General features: G+C 45.8%; 1 protein-coding gene across 1 annotated transcript in view; it reads left to right on the forward strand.

The window, feature by feature from the left end:
* LOC138786616 (uncharacterized) overlaps positions 1–20,312 on the forward strand; it is a 73,905-nt gene that overhangs the window by 41,385 nt on the left and 12,208 nt on the right. The window contains 5 exon segments of the mRNA XM_069963596.1: positions 8,011–8,308; positions 9,603–9,697; positions 10,224–11,167; positions 16,325–16,415; positions 17,451–17,735. Of these exon segments, the coding sequence (XP_069819697.1) occupies positions 8,011–8,308; positions 9,603–9,697; positions 10,224–11,167; positions 16,325–16,415; positions 17,451–17,735 (1,713 nt within the window).

The raw sequence follows: 20,312 nt of genomic DNA on the forward strand, positions 1-20,312 counted from the left end.
TCGGCGGAAATATGTAAGCCAGCTGGAAATTCCACTGGATTGACATCGCATCCACTACCGTCGGATTGTCCGCCGAGTATAGGGAACAAAAAGTCCTCAGTTTGGCATTGTTTGCCGACGCCATGAGGTCTATCTGAGGATGTCTCTACCTTAGGGTTAATTGGGCAAACTCTTTCCTCGAAAGCTACCATTCTCCTGGAATAGTCAGTCCCCGGCTCAGACGGTCTACCAGCGTGTTGTGGATGCCCCTTATATGGAGAGCAGACAGCCTTGCTATTCTGCGTTCCGCCCATTCGAATATGTGCTCTACTTCCCTGAGAAGTAGGGGAGATCTGGTACCTCCAGTGGCGGATTAAATGTACCCTGGGCCCCGGACTGTCCACCCAACCTGGTCCCAGCAGCACAAAGGATGTCAGGAGAGGAGGGTGCCGATCTATAGGGGAGGTCACAGCAGCACAGAAGATGTCAGGAGAGGAGGGTGCTGATCTATAGGAGAGGACACAGCAGCACAGAGGATGGCAGGAGAGGAGGGAGCTGATCTTATAGCTGAGGTTGCAGGGTCCCAGCAGCACAGAGGATGTCAGGAGAGGAGGGTGCTGATCTTATAGGGGAAGTCACAGGGTCCCAGCAGCACAGAGGATGTCAGGAGAGGAGGGTGCTGATCTTACAGGGGAGGTCGCAGGGTCCCAGCAGCATAGAGGATGTCAGCTGCCCCCCTCTTCCCCCCTTATAGATGGTCCCCCTATTCCCCCCTTATAGATGATCCCCCTCTTCCCTATTCCCCCTTATAGATGGTCCTCCTCTACCCCCCCCCCCCCTCCTGTGCAGATAACACACAAAAAAACACAACTCACCTGCCGTCCGTTCCCCCATGGAGCCTCTCGCCTCCTGGTCTGGCCCCGGCTGATGTGCGGCTGCCGGGGGTGTCCTGTCCTATCCCCAAGAGCGGCATCAGAGAGCTCCCCGTGTGCCTGTGGCTGTGAACTCCGGCGCACTGGGAGCTCCCTGATGCCGCTGCCGGGGATAGGACGGGACACCCCCGGCAGCCGCGCATCAGCCGTGGCAGTGTAGTGGCGGATTATAATGAGGGCGGCGTGGCATGGGCCCAAACCAAGGTGTCTTACCCTTCCTTGGAGCTGAATGGTGATCCTGAGGTATTTCCTGTGTGTTGGCAGAATAGGGATGTGTAGATATGCGTCCTGCAGGTCTATAGATACCATAAAGTCCTTCTCCTTGAGGATGGTCTTTACGGATCTTATGTTTTCCATACTGAACTCCTTTTTTTTCATGAACCTGTTTAAGTAACGCAAATCTATAATAGTCCTCCACTTTCCAGATGGCTTGGGCATGAGAAAAATCGGTGAGTATACTCCTAGTCCGATGTCTGACACAGGAACATCCTCTAGAGCTTTGATGTCCAAAAGGTGAAGAATCTCTTTTTCTAAAATCTGGTGTCTTGCTGAACCTAGATGGCGGGAAACAAGAAACCTTGGGGGAGGAAGAGTCGACAAAGGAAGCGTGTAACTGGCAATCAAAAAAACTTTTATTAACTCTTTCCAGGCAGGGAGAAAAATAGTTAGACGTCCCCCTACTGGTAGACTTCTGGCGTCAGAAGTCTGGTTTCTTGTTGGAGTCCTTGTTTTGTTGCTTGCCCGAACCTCCTTTATTATAGTACCTTCCTCTTCCTATGTATTGGTAATGACTCTTACCACACTGCGGCGATCTGCCTCTACGAAACGATCCACGAGCTCTTTTATAGGATCCGCTAGCAGAGGTTAAGGGCAAGGACTTCCACTTCTTGTCAGACATCTCCATTATCTTGTCTAGCTCTGAGCCAAACAATCTTCCTGGGTGAAACTCCAGGTTGCACAATTGAAACTTCCGGTTGGCATCCCCAACCCAAGGTTTCAACCAGAGGGCACGGCGGCCAGCAGTAGACAAAGCCATAGTCTTGGCTGCCAACCTGGTCTGTTGAGAAACTGCTTCACATAGAAAGTCAATGGACTTATTGACTTTCTTGAATGAATGGAGGACCTTGTCCCAGTTCACCCCAGACTCAAGATCTTCCTGTACTTTAGCCAGCCATCTCCTTAGACTTCTGGATACTTCGAAGGAGGGGATAGCAACTGCCCCTTGGGCAGCTGCAGCCGTGTAAGATCTTTTAAAGGCTACCTCAATCCTCCTGTCTATAGAATCCTTAAGATTAGAACCATCTTTAGCAGGTAATTCAGTATTTTTTGACAGTTTGGCTATGGTCGTGTCCACCTTAGGAGGATCAGCCCACTCCTTGGATTGTTCCTCCTTGAGGACATACAAGGTTTAGAACTTTTTGCTTAAAACCAGAGCTTTTTCCGGTTTCTTCCACTCAACTTGTAACATAGACATGGATGTTTCCCCACAGAAAAAGCCCTTGGCTTTTTTGCGGCGGCTCCATCCTCAACTTCATCAAGGTGGAACTCCGCCTGAACAGCTTTGCGTAGTTTATATATACTATCCACAGGAAAAGAACCCTTGAAAATCGCATTATCATCTTCAGAAGGTGAAGATGACTCAGTATCAGAGGAAGATCCAATCTCATCAATCACTTTATATTCTGACCCCTAGGGTAGAAAAAAATGAACTTAGCTGAGTGAAAAATAATTCTTGTATGCCCTAGGATACAAATACTCACAGGATGAGAAACATAAGGAGAAATACTATGCTTAGATTTCTTCTTTTGACATGAATGATGACCTGAAGGGATTTTTCAACCAAATCTATAACCCATATTACATATTATCCTGCGTATCAAGCTCTTCAGTATTTTTAGGACGGTATGAAGCACAATGTACTGTAATATACTTAGTATAATAAAAAAAATTAAGACTTTTTATCAATCAAAATGGAACCTTAAAGTTGCTAGAAGATGCTGCGTACGATATTCATAACCATCCGGAAGTGGAGTTCCACATTCGGCACAAGTAAAATGCTTGCTTTTGGAAGCTTTTTTCCCCGGAGGACTAGTCTCCATGGCAGACATCTAAATAAACAGATGATAATAATAAACGACAGAATAATAGAGTGTCCCATCTGGTCGTAACAGGCCTATCCTGAAGAAGCCGATTAAAAACTGCCATATCATAAACGGCCACAACTTGGCATACAACTTACATTGCAAGAAGATACAGCACAACAACAGCAGTAGCAGAGTAGCACAAGCAATCAGTAGCAGCAGCAGCAGACCAGTTGCAAAACGCTGAAGGCAAGACCTCAAGGAAGTCAGACCTGGCCTTACCTAGATCTGAGGGCCTTAAAACAGAGCGAGGAGCAGGTATGAATGCCCGGCATCAGGCCGCGAGCACTTACGGGTCTGGGTGATGACGTCAGTACCGCACCCAAGCGCGGCGCCCGACGTAATGACGCGAATCGCGTCATCAAGATGGCGCCGACGTCGATTATGCAGCCTTAACGTGATGACAACAATTCTGCATCACACATACAGCTCAGCTACATGTACATTACACATATACAGCTCAGCTACATGTACATTACACACATACAGCTCAGCTACATGTACATTACACACATATACAGCTCAGCTACATGTACATTACACATATACAGCTCTACTGTATACACATACAGCTCAGCTAGCTACATGTACATTACACATATACAGCTCTACTGTGTACACATACAGCTCAGCTACATGTACATTAGACATAGCTCAGCTACATGTACATTACACACATACAGCTCAGCTACATGTACATTACACATATACAGCTCAGCTACATGTACATTACAGACATAGCTCAGCTACATGTACATTACACATATACAGCTCAGTTACATATACATTACACATATACAGCTCAGCTACATGTACATTACACATATACAGCTCAGCTACATGTACATTACAGACATAGCTCAGCTACATGTACATTACACATATACAGCTCAGCTACATGTACATTACTCACATACAGCTCAGTTACATATACATTACACATATACAGCTCAGCTACATGTACATTACACACATGCAGCTCAGCTACATGTACATTACACATATACAGCTCAGCTACATGTACATTACACATATACAGCTCAGCTACATGTACATTACACATATACAGCTCAGCTACATGTACATTACACATATACAGCTCTACTATGTACATATACAGCTAAGCTACATGTACATTACACACATGCAGCTCAGCTACATGTACATTACACACATATACAGCTCTACTATGTACATATACAGCTAAGCTACATGTACATTACACACATGCAGCTCAGCTACATGTACATTACACATATACAGCTCAGCTACATGTACATTACACATATACAGCTCAGCTACATGTACATTACACACACATACAGCTCAGCTACATGTACATTACACACATACAGCTCTACTGTGTACACATACAGCTCAGCTACATGTACATTACACATATACAGCTCAGCTACATGTACATTACACACATACAGCTCAGCTACATGTACATTACACACATACAGCTCTAGGCTGGGTTCACACTATGTATATTTGAGGCTGTATTTGGTCCTCATGTCAGGTCCTCATAGCAACCAAAACCAGGAGTGGATTGAAAACACAGAAAGGCTATGTTCACATAATGTTGTAATTGAGTGGATGGCCGTCATATAACGGTAAATAACTTCCATTATTTCAATACAACAGCCGCTGTTTTAAAATAACAGCAAATATTTGCCATTAAATGACGGCCATCCACTCAATTACAACATTATGTGAACAGATCCTTTCTGTGTTTTCAATCCACTCCTTGTTTTGGTTGCTATACAGCCTCAAATATACGTAGTGTGAACATAGCCTTACTATGTACACATACAGCTCAGCTACATGTACATTACACATATACAGCTCAGCTACTTGTACATTACACATATACAGCTCAGCTACATGTACATTACACATATACAGCTCAGCTACATGTACATTACCGTTCAAAAGTTTGGGGTCCCCCAAACAATTTTGTGTTTTCCATGAAAAGTCACACTTATTCACCACCATACGTTGTGAAATGAATAGCAAATAGAGCCAAGACATTGACAAGGTTAGAAATAATGATTTGTATGTGAAATAACATTGTTCTTCCATCACACTTTGCTTCCGTCCCAGAATCCTCCTCTTGCAGCAATTCCAGCATTGCACACCTTTGGCATTCTAGCTATTAATCTGTTGGGGTAAGCTGGAGAAATTGCCCCCCACGCTTCTAGAAGCAGCTCCCACAAGTTGGATTGGTTGGATGGGCACTTCTGGCGTACCATACGGTCCAGCTGCTCCCACAACAGCTCAATGGGGTGGTGATCTGGTGACTGCGCTGGCCACTCCATTACCTATGATAGAATACCAGCTGCTGCTTCTGCTGGAAATAGTTCTTGCACAATTTGGAGGTGTGTTTAGGGTCATTGTCCTGTTGTAGGATGAAATTGGCTCCAACCAAGCGCTGTCCACTGGGTATGGCATGGCGGTGCAAAGTGATCGCCTTCCTTATTCACAATCCCTTTTACCCTGTACAAATCTCCCACCTTACCAGCACCAACCCCAGACCATCACATCACCTCCACCATGTATAACAGATGGCGTCAGGCATTCTTCAAGCATCTTCTCATTTCTTCTGCGTCTCACAAACGTTCTTCTTTGTGATCCAAACACCTCAAACTTGGATTCATCCGCCCACAACACTTTTTCCAGTCTTCCTCTGTCCAATGTCTGTGTTCTTTTGCCCATCTTAATCTTTTTCTTTTATTGGCCAGTCTCAGATATGGCTTTTTCTTTGCCACTCTGCCCTGAAGCCCAAAATCCCGCAGCCGCCTCTTCACTGTAGATGGTGACACTGGTGTTTTGCGAGTACTATTTAATGAAGATGCCAGTTGGGGACCTGTGAGGCGTCTGTTTCTCAAACTAGAGACTAATGTGCTTATCTTCTTGCTTAGTTGTGCAACGCGGCCTCCCACTTCTTTTTCTACTCTGGTTAGAGCCTGTTTGTGCTGTCCTCTGAAGGGAGTAGTACACACCGTTGTAGAAAATCTTCAATTTCTTAGCAATTTCTCGCATGGAATAGCCTTCATTTCTAAGAACAAGAATAGACTGTGTTTTTGTGCGTTTAATTGACCCCACAAATGTGATGCTCCAGAAACACAATCTGCTGAAAGGAAGGTCAGTTTTGTAGCTTATGTAACGAGCTAGACTGTTTTCAGAGGTGTGAACATGATTGCACAAGGGTTTTCTAATCATCAATTAGCCTTCTGAGCCAATGAGCAAACACATTGTACCATTAGAACACTGGAGTGATAGTTGCTGGAAATGGGCCTCTATACACCTATGTAGATATTGCACCAAAACCCAGACATTTGCAGCTACAGCTAGAATAGTCATTTACCACATTAGCAATGTATAGAGGGGATTTGTTTAAAGTTAGGACTAGTTTAAAGTTATCTTCATTGAAAAGTACAGTGCTTTTCCTTCAAATATAAGGACATTTCAATGTGACCCCAAACTTTTGAACGGTAGTGTAGCAGCAGCCCCTGATCATGTGACTCCTCCTCCTCCATGTGACTGATCACATGACTGTGACATCATGGCAGGTCCTGGAAGCACAGGGGAAGCACACGGCTCCTGTACAGCTCTGCAGGCGGCTTCCTGACTTATCAGCTGCTGCTGGACTGTCCCGCCCGCTCCCTGCCCACAGTATGTACTAATGCTGGGTCACTGCTCACCTCTTATACTTGTTCTTCCCATTCTTTATTATACATTGTATCCTCTACTTTCTATTCTTCTCTCCAGGATCCTCTGCTGATATCTTCTATATAAGAGACCGACCCATCAACCATGGAGAGAGACAGAGACAAGATGGCCGAGAGGATAATAACCCTCACCCTACACATACTCTTCCTGCTTACTGGGGAGGTGAGGGATTCTGGGAGTGATGTCATCATGACATCATTCTTATCTATGGAATAACAGATGGATAGGACTGGAGAGGTGAGGGATTCTGGGAGTGATGTCATCATGACATCATTCTTATCTATGGAATAACAGATGGATAGGACTGGGGAGGTGAGGGATTCTGGGAGTGATGTCATCATGACATCATTCTTATCTATGGAATAACAGATGGATAGGACTGGAGAGGTGAGGGATTCTGGGAGTGATGTCATCATGACATCATTCTTATCTATGGAATAACAGATGGATAGGACTGGAGAGGTGAGGGATTCTGGGAGTGATGTCATCATGACATCATTCTTATCTATGGAATAACAGATAGATAGGACTGGAGAGGTGAGGGATTCTGGGAATGGATGGAGTGATAGTAATGTGTCTCTCCATACACAGGATTACACAGTAGTGAAGAAGTCCTCTAGTGGGCGCTGTGGGGCCCCTGGGTGTGAAGGATGGGGAAGAACCCTGAGCCCAATCCCGGGGCCCCTGATACATGAGGAAATGGAGGAAGAGAAGATCCTAGAAGTCACCAACAAGATGGTGGAGCTGCTGAGTGGAGAGGTGAGACTGTGGCTGCTGGGAATGCTGGGACATTATACAGTAACACCACTGGAGGGGTGGGGGGGATGACTGTGTGATCATTGTGTGTGTCAGGTTCCTATAAGGTGTCAGGACGTGGCGGTCTATTTCTCCATGGAGGAGTGGGAGTATGTAGAAGGACACAAGGATCAGTACAAGGATGTGATGCTGGAGGATCAGCAGCCCCTCCCATCAGCAGGTAATAGACAGGACTATATACACACCTCCTCTCTATATTATCTGGATGGAAAGAATGAATTCAGTCTCTGTATGTGTTCCCTCCAGTCAGATCCAGTAAGAGAACAGCACCAGAGAGATGTCCCCGTCCTCTTCTCCCACAGGATCAGGATCAGGTAGATGGAGATGTTCCCTATGATCTGTACATCCCACCTGACTTCTACTGTCTGATGACTTCTATAATATTTATCTCACATCTTATGAATCAGGGGGAAGATATCATTGAGATTAGTTGTACAGATATGACAGTAAAAGAAGAAGAGACAGATGTGAGCAGTGATGAGCAGTATAAGGAGAACATCACTACAGGGAAGAATCTGAACCATAATATTGCTATGGACAAGATAGTAGAAGAAGAAGAGACAGATGTGAGCAGTGATGAGCAGTATAAGGAGAACATCACTACAGGGAAGAATCTGAACCATAATATTGCTATGGACAAGATAGTAGAAGAAGAAGAGACAGATGACAGCAGTGATGAGCAGTATAAGGAGGACATCACTACAGGTAACCGCCCAGGTGAGTAGTGACCACTAAATGCAGAGAACAGTCACACCTTCTCCTCAGTCACCGGCTGTAACTATTCTGTGTGGAATATTATAAGCTCTGTGTCCTGTCAGTTTTCCAGCTATATAATCATTCAGCCTAAATTCTAATATACAGCACAGTCCCAGCGGACAATATATCACTATCAATCTCATGCTTACCGCGTACCCGTTGTTGTGATTTTTTTTTTTTTCTGACAAGTACAGTCAGAAATAATAAAGCATACAATACAGAAAACATCTCCCAGTAATGGTAACATGGCATATAGCATCAGTGGTACAAATCCCAGATATATGATGGTTAAACAACAACCAAGTTACAGTAACACAGTTTAAATTGTACAACAGTAATCTGCTCCTCACTCCAGCAGTGCAGGCCGGCACATGAAACATTTTTTAAAGAAATCGACAGGGTTGTGATCACAAGCAGTTATGTAATATACTCACTTTTTATAATGTATATAGTTATTATTATATAGTTACATGCGGCCGAGCTGTGCTCCATGTTCCATGATATTTGTTCTTTTCTCTATTCAAAAAAAAGAGACCAAACACAAAGTCCCAGCGCTCACAGACATGGCTCGGTAATGAGTGACAGAGTTTTTAAATGCCCAAGTATATGACCCCTCATGACCTTTTATACAACTTTGTAAAGTGTGTTATGTAAGTGAATGGCCCCCTTCCCCGCATTACCTCCACCCCGGAAGTGTGGTGCATTATACTTACCGCATTCGTGTCGTCCCCCGGGCCGCCATCTTGTGACAATGAGGACATCTTCGGGAGGCCGGCCAAACTGCTCCAGCCGTCCCTCATGCCGCCCCCCCCTCATGCCGCCCCCCCCCTCTGCCGCATCATCAGCTGCTCAGCCGCGATTGGCTCAACACATTTATGCTCAGCCAATCGCAGCTGAGCAGCTGATCACGCGAAGATGTTGTCATTGTCACAAGATGGCTGCCTGGGGCCGACACGAATGCGGTGAGTATAAGGCACCACACTAACGGGGTGGGGGGGAACACGGGGAAGGGGGCCATTCACTTACATAACTATCCGCTCTCCAGTCTATCCTGAATGCAGCAGCCAGGCTCATCTTCTCTCCAGCCGTTACACTGATGTCTCCCCCCTGTACCAGTCACTCTCACCCATAAAGCTCTCCACAACTCTGCCCCTCCATACAGCTCCTCCCTCATCTCCACCTCCCATCCTACCCGCGCTCTACTTTCTGCTAATGATCTTACCCTAACATCTTCCATAATCAGAACCTCTCACTCCGGCCTCCAGGACTTCTCTCGTGCTGCACCAGTTCTCTGGAATTCATTACCCAAAGACCTCAGACTCATTTCCATCACCCACAGTGTCAGACATGTCCTGAAGACTCATCTCTACAGGGTTATAACATTCCCTAATCTTGTCTTCCCTCTGCCATCCCCTCGCCTTCTACCCTATATCTCCTCTTGTTCCATGTATGTTTTACCTGTGCACAGATATTGGCCGGTGACTGGCTCACCCAACACTTATAGACACTTTCTGACTCCATGTATAATGGCTGGACTATCGGCAAATAAAGCACTTGTTGCGTCTTGTCTCCCCTCCCCCCCCAGTCCTCCCAGTCTGTAAGCTCTTGCCAGCAGATCTCTCACTCCCTTTGTATCTGTATTTATATATTTTAATGTAAATGTAACCTGTTTATTCTGTTTAAGAAAAAAATTGCTGATGCCTCCAGCTTCTAGATTCTTCTCCCTGACACTTCCTGTGGATGGGAACAGATCTGATCATTCTTATTATGTTACATAAAAAGAGTAACTTTCCATGTCTGCAATATGTTTAAGCTTCTATTACTGGGAAATAAGAGAAATGGTGTTTTCTCCTTTGCAGATGATTCTACCAGGAGCTCAGGGGGACATCAGATCTCCTCAGAGGATCATATCACACAAGATACATATGAGGAGCCGTCCACTATCCCAGATACACCCTCAGCCCCTCACAGCAAAGATCTCTCATCTCATCCTGTTATACAAGTCCCATCTTCTGCTCCATCACAGCAAGCTGACATTTACAGAGAAGACGATGGACATCAAAGAGAAAATACAGGAAAGACTCAAATTTCATATTTACAACGTGGAAAATATCTTACAGGGCAGAAGGCAGTTTCATGTTCAGAATGTGGGAAATGTTTTAATCAAAAATCAGCTCTTGTTAGACATCAGAGAATTCACACAGGGGAGAAGCCATTTTTATGTTCTGAATGTGGGATATGTTTTAATCAGAAATCAGTTCTTGTTACGCATAGGAGAACTCACACAGGGGAGAAGCCATTTTCATGTTCGGAATGTGGAAAATGTTTTAATCGTAAATCAAATCTTGTTGAACATGAAAGAACTCACACAGGGGAGAAGCCATTTTCATGTTCGGAATGTGGGAAATGTTTTATTAAGAAATCAGATCTTGTTAAGCATCAGAGAATTCACACAGGGGAGAAACCATTTTCATGTTCAGAATGTGGGACGTGTTTTACTCAGAAATCAGTTCTTCTTATACATAGGAGAACTCACACAGGGGAGAAGCCATTTTCATGCTCAAAATGTGGAAAATGTTTTACTCAGAAATCAACTCTTGTTAAGCATCAGAAAACTCACAGAGGGGAGAAAACATTTTCATGTTCGGAATGTGGGAAATGTTTTACTGAGAAATTACGTCTTACTAGGCATCAAAGAACTCATACACGGGAGAAGCCATTTTTGTGTTTGGAATGTGAGAAATGTTTTCATCGGAAAGCAGACCTTGTTACGCATCGAAAAAGTCACACTACAGAAGCCATTTTTATGTTCTGAATGTGGGAAGTGTTTGGCTCATCAATGAATTCTTGTTGACCATCACAGAACTCATACAGGCGAAAAGCCATTTTTACGTTCGGAATGTGGGAAATGTTTCAATTAAAAAGGGAGAAGCCATTTTCTTGTTCACAATGAGGTAAATGAATATAAAGAATTCTATATGATTATGAAGGAAAATTCACATTTTATAGTAAAATAGTTCTGTGTATAGTATTAGTAACTGTACTCACTGCACTTCCTGACAGCAGCTCCCTGTGTACCCCATAGAGCTATAATCAGCCTCTCCTCCCCCAGGCTGTGCCGTCCTGCTCTGTGGTGATTCTGTCCATAAGATGGCCGTGCCCATGCCCCTCCCCCAGTGTCCATAGGTATATACAGGCTTTAATAGGCCACAAATAACACAATGTAGACACTATAAGACACATAGAGAGGAGCAGCTGGAGGGGAAAGAGGAGAGAAGTGAGAAGTGTTGTGTGCAGGAGATGGTGTCATACTACCTGCTGGACCTTTATTCCATTCATCATATGGAAACAGTGACTACAAACATAAGGGAACAGTCCTAAAGCCTGGATAAAAAAGAAAAATAATTCTATCAACATAAACTGCTCAAAAAATATAAAGTAAAACCCTCAGATAACCCCTCCTAGATCTGAGGGAATGAAATCTTCTCAGTGATACTTTGTTCTGTACAAGGCTGAATGTGCTGACAACAAAATCCCACAATCATCATCACTGGAAATCCCATGTATTACCCAATGGCGGCCTGGATTACAGTGGGAAAACGCCCTCCAGGCTGATCCAACTTTGCTGTAATGTCTTTAACCCCTTAAGGACCGGGCCAATTTCCACATGAGCCCTTATTTTTTGCACCACTATTTGTACTTTGCAATTACAGGCTTAATTTTTGCATAAATGTTGCTGTGAAACCAGAAAAAATTAACTGTGTGATGAAATTGGAAAAAAAATGCAATTTTTTTAAAAATTTAGGTTGGTTTTGTGTTTACACCTTTCGACCTAGGGTAAAACTGGTTGTACATGTTCCTTTAGTTAATATGATTACAACGATATGTAAAATTATTTTTTTTACACACCTACTAGAAGTCCCCTTGGGGTTAGGGTTTTCCTCCTGGGGGACTTCTAGTATAGCCACATTGATCTCTCATTGAGATGTATGCAGTGTAGATATATATACTGCATCGATCCATGAGATTGGCTGCAGCACCCGAAACCATTAGATTACCGAGCCGGGATCAGCACCATTATGGCTCGGACCCCGAGCCGGCTCACATGCAGGGGCTGATGCTCCGTTATCTCGGGGGGGGGGGGGGGGGGGGGGGGGGGGGTTTGGAGGGGTCGGTCTTCCCATTAGATGACCAAGGATGGGGGAAAGCAACCATTTTAATGCAGCTGTCAACTTTGACAGCTGCATTTAAATGGTTAAATGCCACGATCCTAGGCTGCACATAGCACCCGGGATCGTGGTGGTTCTGAATGCCCTTAACCATAGCATACATTTACACCCTTGGTTGTTAAGGGGTTAACCCAAGTCAAAATAAGTCTGAGTATTGTGTATGGCCTCCACCCGGGAGGCCCGGGCATGCTCCTGATGAGGTGGCTGTATGACCTCCCTACACCGTCGGGGCATGCTCCTGATGAGGTGGCTGTATGACCTCCCTACACCGTCGGGGCATGCTCCTGATGAGGTGGCTGTATGACCTCCCTACACTGTCGGGGCATGCTCCTGATGAGGTGTCCGATGGTCTCCTGAGGGATCTCCTCCAAGACTTGGACTAAAGCATCCGCCAACTCCTGTACAGTCTGTGCTACAACGTGATGTTGGTGGATGGAGGAGACGATGTCCCAGCTGTGCTCAATGGGATTCAGGTCTGGAGAACTGGCGGCCAGTCCATAGCTTGACTGCCTGAGGTCTAGCATTGTCCTGCATTAAGAGGAACCCAGGGCCAACCGCACCAGCATATGGTCTCACAAGGGCTCTGAGGATCTCATCTCACTACCTAATGGCAGTCAGGCTACCTCTGGCAGCACATGGAGGGCTGTGCCACCCCCCAAAGAGATGCTACCAAACCGTTCGTGCTGAAGGATGTTGCAGGCAGCAGATCGCTCTCCATGGCGTCTCCAGACTCGTCACATGCTCAGTGTGAACCTGCTCTCATCTGTGAAGAGCACAGGGGGCACCAGTGGAGAATTTGCCAATCCTGGTGTTCTCATGTTTACCATGATCCAGATATGTCAAACTCAGGCCCTCCAGCTGTTTTAAAACTACAATTCCCATCATGCCTTAACAGCCAAAGCTACAGCTTTTTGACTCCCTGCAATCCCGCTTCGGCCCCACCACTCCACAGAAACTGCCGTCACCAAAATGGCCAAAGACCTGCTATCTGCCTAAGCCTTACGCCAATACTCTGTGCTCCTTCTCCTTTACCTATCTTCTGTCTTCGACACAGTTGACCATTCTCTCCTACAAATTCTTTCATCTCTTGGCGTCACTTGCGCAGCCCTCTCCTGGATCTCCTCTTACCTCTCCAACCGCACATTTAGTGTCTCCCACTCCCTCCCACCATCTCCTCTCCCCTTACTGTTGGTGTCCCCCAAAGCTCTGTACTCTGGTCTCTCCTCTTCTCCATCTATACCTCTGGCCTGGGACATATCATAGAGTCTCACAGTTTCAGGTACCACCTCTACACCGATGACACTCAGATCTACCTCTGAGCCGGTTGTCACCTCTTTGCTATCCAGGATTCCAGAGTGTCTATCGGCCATATCTTTCTTCCTTCTCTTCCCACTTTCCAAAGCTCAGCATGGACAAAACAAAACTAATTATTTTTCCCCCACCTCACCCCGCTGTCTAATCTGTCAATCACAGTCAATGTTTGCACTCTGTCCCCTGTCCCCCAGGTCCGCTGCCTTGGGGTCACCTCTGACTCTGCCCTGTCTTTTAAACCACACATTCAGGCCCTAACCACCTCCTGTATTCACTTTAAATTATTAACCCTGACGTACAAGGTCGTCCACAACCTGTCTCCTCCATATATCTGACCCGATATCCCGCTACTTTCCCTCATACAACCTCCGATCCTCCAGTGACCTCCTTTTGTGCTCTGACCTTGTTCGTACCTCACACAACCGCCTCCAAGACTTTGCCTGAGCCTCCCCCATACTCTGGAACTCAATACCCCGACACATCCGGCTCTCATCCACCTGTCCTTCAAAGTAACCTGAAAACCCATCTCTTCAAACTAGGCTACAACCTATAACAATTCTGCATCACACTTGGTTGGCTGCACTTTACCTCCTGTTTCTCTTCCAGTATCCTATAGATCAGGAGTACTCAACAACATTAAGTGAAGGTCCACTTACCGTGGTCTATTGTCAGGTGAAGGTCCAAGCTGAACATGAGTAATAAACGTGTTTTGTTAACTTCTCACAACGTTTGTTGAACTATTTACATACAGAATTATTAGTGGGAAATCTGGCATTTTTTTCTCTCTCAAGAGCCCTTATATATCCCTCCTGTGCGCTCTCCCCCTGTAGTATATAGCCCCCTGTGCGCTTTCCCCCAGTAGTATATAGCCCCCCTGTGCGCTTTCCCCCAGTAGTATATAGCTCCCCTTGCGCTCTCCCCCAATAGTTTATAGCCCCCTGTGTGCTCTCACACTGTAGTATATAGCCCCCGTGCGCTCTCTCCCTGTAGTATATAGCACCCATGCACTCTCCCACTCTAGTATATAGCCCCCCTGTGCATTTCCCCAATAGTATATAGCCCCCCTGTGGGCTCTCCCCCTCCCATATAGCATATTGCCCCCCTGTGCGCTCTCTCCCAGTAGTATATAGCCTCCTGTGCGCTCTCCCCCAGTAGTATATAGCTCCCCTGTGCGCTTTCCCCCAGTAGTATATAGCCTCCTGTGCGCTCTCCCCCTCCCATATACCATATTGTTCCCCTGTGCGCTCTCTTCCAGTAGAATATATCCCCTGTGCGCTCTCCTCCTCCCATATAGCATATATCCCCCCTGTGAGCTCTCCCCCTCCCATATATCCCCCCTGTGCGCTCTCCCCCTCCCATATAGCATATAGCCCCCCTGAGCGCTCTCCCCCTCCCATATATCCCGCCTGTGCGCTCTCCCCCTCCCATATATCCCCCCTGTGCGCTCTCCCCCTCCCATATATCCCCCCTGTGCTCTCTCCCCCTCCCATATATCCCCCCTCTGCGCTCTCCCCTTCCCATATAGCCCCCCTTTGTGCTCTCCCCCTCCCATACAGCATATAACATAAAAAAACAAACACATACTCACCTGGGTCCGGTGCTTCCTCTTCTCTTCCCGCTTGTGGCCGCACTTCAGTGGTCACAAGAGGCCGCCCTTCCCTCGTCCTGGCGCCGGCGCTCCAGTGACGTCACTCGAGTGCCGAAACCAGAGGCAGAGAGCGGCCTCTTGTGACCGCTGCGGCCACAAGAGTGACTGACAGGGAGGGAGCCAATGGCTCTCCCTCTCTGTCAGTACTCCTGCATGGTAACTGTGAGCACTCTTTACGAGCGCTCATATTTACTGTGCACGGAGCAGCGCAGCTCAGTACACAGGTATACTGAGCTGCAGTCCGGGGTCGGTCCACCAGTTGCAGAGGCGGACCTATCACTTGTGCAGCCTGTTCAGCTGCACAGGGGCCCAGGCCAATAGAGGGGCCTGCCAGGCTCAAACTCTAAAGTGTCAGCTCAGCATGGCACATGTTTGTAGTGGGCCCCCCAGGCAGAATCAGCACCCAGGAAGTGCGGGCCTCATGCTCCTGTGGGGCCCCTTTAGTGACTGGATGCTGTGCCCGATCGGGGCTGGTTCTCCTCTCCACCTGCACACTGCTGCTGACACCCCCTCCTGTACTTTTTTTTTTTAATCTTTATTTATCCATGCTTTTTTTACCTTATATACAAGCAAAAATAAACACATTCATCTCAGAATAGACAGTTAGTGACACGGGTACAAAAACACAGTAATACACCAACAATAATACTAAAGAAAAAAAATAGAAGTAGAAAAAAAGTGGGAGGGGGGAGGAGAGAAAAATAATAAATAAATAAGTAAATATAATAACTAATTAAGAAAATATAAACATAAATAAGTAAATGAGTCATGTCTTAGGTCAATAAGTCGGGGTCTTAATTCATTAATGTATGAAAATATTGAGAATCTAAGAACTGTGACCATGGAATCCACAACTGTTGTGAACTGGGTGGGGCTGATACCCTATCTTTACCCATGGGTGGGGCTGATACCCTGTCTTTACCCATGGGTGGGGCTGATACCCTATCTTTACCCATTGGTGGGGCTCATACCCTATCTTTACCCATGGGTGGGGCTGATACCCTATCTTTACCCATGGGTGGGGCTGATATCCTGTCTTTACCCATTGGTGGGGCTGATACCCTATCTTTACCCATGGGTGGGGCTGATACCCTATCTTTACCCATGGGTGGGGCTGATATCCTGTCTTTACCCATTGGTGGGGCTGATACCCTATCTTTACCCATGGGTGGGGCTGATACCCTATCTTTACCCATGGGTGGGGCTGATATCCTGTCTTTACCCATGGGTGGGGCTGATACCCTATCTTTACCCATGGGTGGGGCTGATACCCTATCTTTACCCATTTCTTCCATTTTATTTATCAAGTTCACTTCATGTATCCACTCCACTAGGTAAAAAGTGGAAGTCCACAGCTCCAAGTAAAATGTAAAGTCTTTATTAGAAATCCTCTTAAAATCCAAACATAACAATAAAAAACACGCCGACGCGTTTCAGGACACTGGTCCCTTAATCATGGCAAATTTATAATGAATATTACAAGCTTTTATAAGAGGATATGACCAGTATGTTACAAGGGATACGCCCCCCAAAAGGGAGGAGAAAAACATCACATGATGCTAACAGGTGTGTGCTAATAGTTGAATTAAATGTTGTGTCAGGAGGCACAAAAGAAGTGCCTCCTGACTGGGCTGGGATCACCCCTCCTCGTCAATAGTTGAATTAAACACATTTATACAACTTAACATATACAATATAAATATATACAAGAGTAAATTACAAATGCAAAAAAAAAAAATTGTAAAAAAAAATAAAAAATAAAAATAAATTGCAAAAAAAAAAAATAAATAAAAAAATTTAAAAAAATAGTCTAATAAATGAAGGAGAGATCATTTCTGTAATTAAGACCCTGGGGAATGCGTGTACTTAACCACAAGATCCAAAACGCCTCTCGCTTTCTCAGTGTGTGAACAAGGTCCCCACCTCTCAAGGGTGGACAGACTTGCTCGATAGCACACATGGACAGACTACTGCACACGCCCCCATGCACTTCAGCAAAATGCTTGGACAAACCAGACATAGACTTGCTGGATGTGCGAGTACGTACAGAAACCGCATCAGAAAGATGTTCAGCAAATCTGGTTTTGAGCTTACGTTTTGTGGAACCCACATATTGCAATCGACATTGTCTACATTCCGCCAGATAGATCACAAAGGTAGAATTGCAATTGAGAAAGGATTTAATAGGGTAAGAAATGCCGGTTGCAATAGAACAAAAAACAGACTGATTAGTAATAAAACGACATAAGGGACAACGAGATAAAGCACACTTATGGCAGCCTAGAATATGTAACCATGTTTGGCTGACTGGCTTGTTCTCTGGAAGTACACTCGGCGAAAGTACATTGCCCAAAGTAACCCCTCTACGAGCTACACATTTAATCCCTGTAGATAGAATGGTTTCGCATGTAGCATCCTGATATAACAAAGGTATATATTTACGAACAATGTTGCAAATAGTTTTATATTGTGGGCTAAATGGTGTAGAAAATACCAAGGAGGGCATGTTATGGGAAGGGCTAGAGAGTTGTTTACTGCGTGTAGCTCTATCCTGTAAGTGAAACGATCTGGTGTTTTTCTCAGCTATGGCTTTAGCTCTATTAATAGTAAACATGGGGTAACCCCTGGACTTGAGGCGATACGTAAGATCCCTACAGGCTGAATCATATAAGGAACGATCGGAGCAACTCCCAATGGTCCTTATAAATTCCCCAATGGGTAAGTTTTCAACAACATGGGGTGGATGGTGGCTAGATGCATGCAGAAGGCCATTGCCCGCACTGGGTTTGCGATATAGGCTACTGTGTATCTTACCTTCCTGAAAAAACAACAGAACATCCAAAAAAGACATTTTTTTCTGAATCAAACTGAAAAGTGAACTTTAAATTGAAACTGTTCACTATCCACTCCACTATTGAGGGTGGGTTCGTCTTCCCCCAGTGCCTTGGAATAACTGCCCTTGCGGCAACCAATAAGTATCGCAATAGAGCCTGAGAGGATAGACAACAACGCAATTTTGGAAAAGAGCTCTAGGGGAGAACCACAGATTTCCGCATAGACAGAGAAAAGAAAGATAGCATATGAGACGGTGGTTCTGTCTGCAAGAATACTTTTTCTAGCTTAGTGGGGGGTTCCCTCAGGCTGTTTCTATTGGTTAAACTATTAACAAAAGAGGATAATTGACAGTACTCCAGCCATGAGATGCATACTCCCGGGAATTGTAACTGTGAGGGTAATGGGGAGCCCCCTAGGATCTGATAAAATCTGCTGTCTTCACTTCTTGACCACCCCAAAAAACTCACCGCTGTCAAACCCGGAGGGAAGTCTGGCTTTCTAAATAGAGGGGTAAGTGGGCCCCTACTTTTCGTTAGGGCCTCCCTTTTAATGACTCCATCCCAGATCTAAAAAAAAAACCTGGAAAATGTGGAATGCTGCACAACAATAGGTCTTTTATCTCTAGAGAGCCATGGGATCAGATGGAGATCCGGATGAACCATCTGTATCTCCAGATCAACCCACTGCTTAGTTTCTCTCCGAAAGTGCCAGTCCGAGAGGCGCGATAGTACAGCCGCGGTATGATAGACCCACGCCGCTCCGTTCCTTAGGACGAGGTAAGGTTTTGTAACTAATCCTATATCCTTGGCCTCCCCAAATAAATGCAGTAAACAGTGTCTTCAGTCTTCTAAAAAAAAGCAGATGGGGGTCTAATCGGCAGAGCCTGAAAAATATATAACAGGCGAGGGATAACATCCATTTTTAATACATTTACTTTCCCAAACCATGAGAGAGTTTTATTTGAATACCGCCCCAAATCCCTCGCTGTTCTCTCTAGGAGAGGTTGGTAATTCAACCTATACAGCGAGAGAGAGGTCTCTTGGAACTCTCACACTGAGGTATTTGATTGACTGAGACATCCATCTAAAGGGAAACCCCCTAGCCAGTTGCCGAACCTCTTCCTCTGGAAGAGAAATATTTAATGCCTCTGTTTTGGATAGGTTAACCCCCTCCTATACTTCACTGTCTGGCATACCTTGTATGAGGAGGAGAAAAGAGAAAGCATGTGATGGCAACCCCTCCCCCTTCTTGTACTCCACTGTCTGGCATACCTTGTGTGAGGAGGAGAGAGAGCATGTGATGACAGGGGCTGGAGGGATCCTGCAGGGTTATGGCTGCCAGGGACGGGATGTGATGACAGGGGATGGAGGGATCCTACAGGATTATGGTGCCAGGGACGGCACGGTGAAGAGGAGCAACAGCAGCAGCTCTGACAGTGAGTGATTATTGTCAGTGTGTCTGTCAGGCTGCTGGAAGTTGTAGGATGGGGGGGGGGGGGCGGCTGTGTGAGAGAAAGCACAGAGCCCCCCCCCCCTCTCTGGTGCTGGAAGTTTTATTGTCAGTTTATGCCTTTTAGCCAATATCTGTAACCCCCCTCCCCCCTCCTCCCTGCAGCATGGTTGTATTTCTCTTTCATCTCCCCCCCTAAGCAGCCACATAAAGTACATGTCTCCCACCTGTGCGGCCACATACAGTACATGTATCCCACCTGTGCGGCCACATACAGTACATGTATCCCACCTGTGCAGCCACATACAGTACATGTGTATCCCACCTGTGCGGCCACATACAGTACATGTGTCCTACCTGTACGGCCACATACAGTACATGTATCCCACCTGTGCGGCCACATACAGTACATGTATCTCACCTGTGTGGAGCACATACAGTACATGTCTCCCACCTGTGCAGCAACATACAGTACATGTCT

The sequence above is a fragment of the Dendropsophus ebraccatus genome, chromosome 3 (genome assembly GCF_027789765.1).
Source record: "Dendropsophus ebraccatus isolate aDenEbr1 chromosome 3, aDenEbr1.pat, whole genome shotgun sequence".
NCBI lineage: Eukaryota > Metazoa > Chordata > Amphibia > Anura > Hylidae > Dendropsophus > Dendropsophus ebraccatus.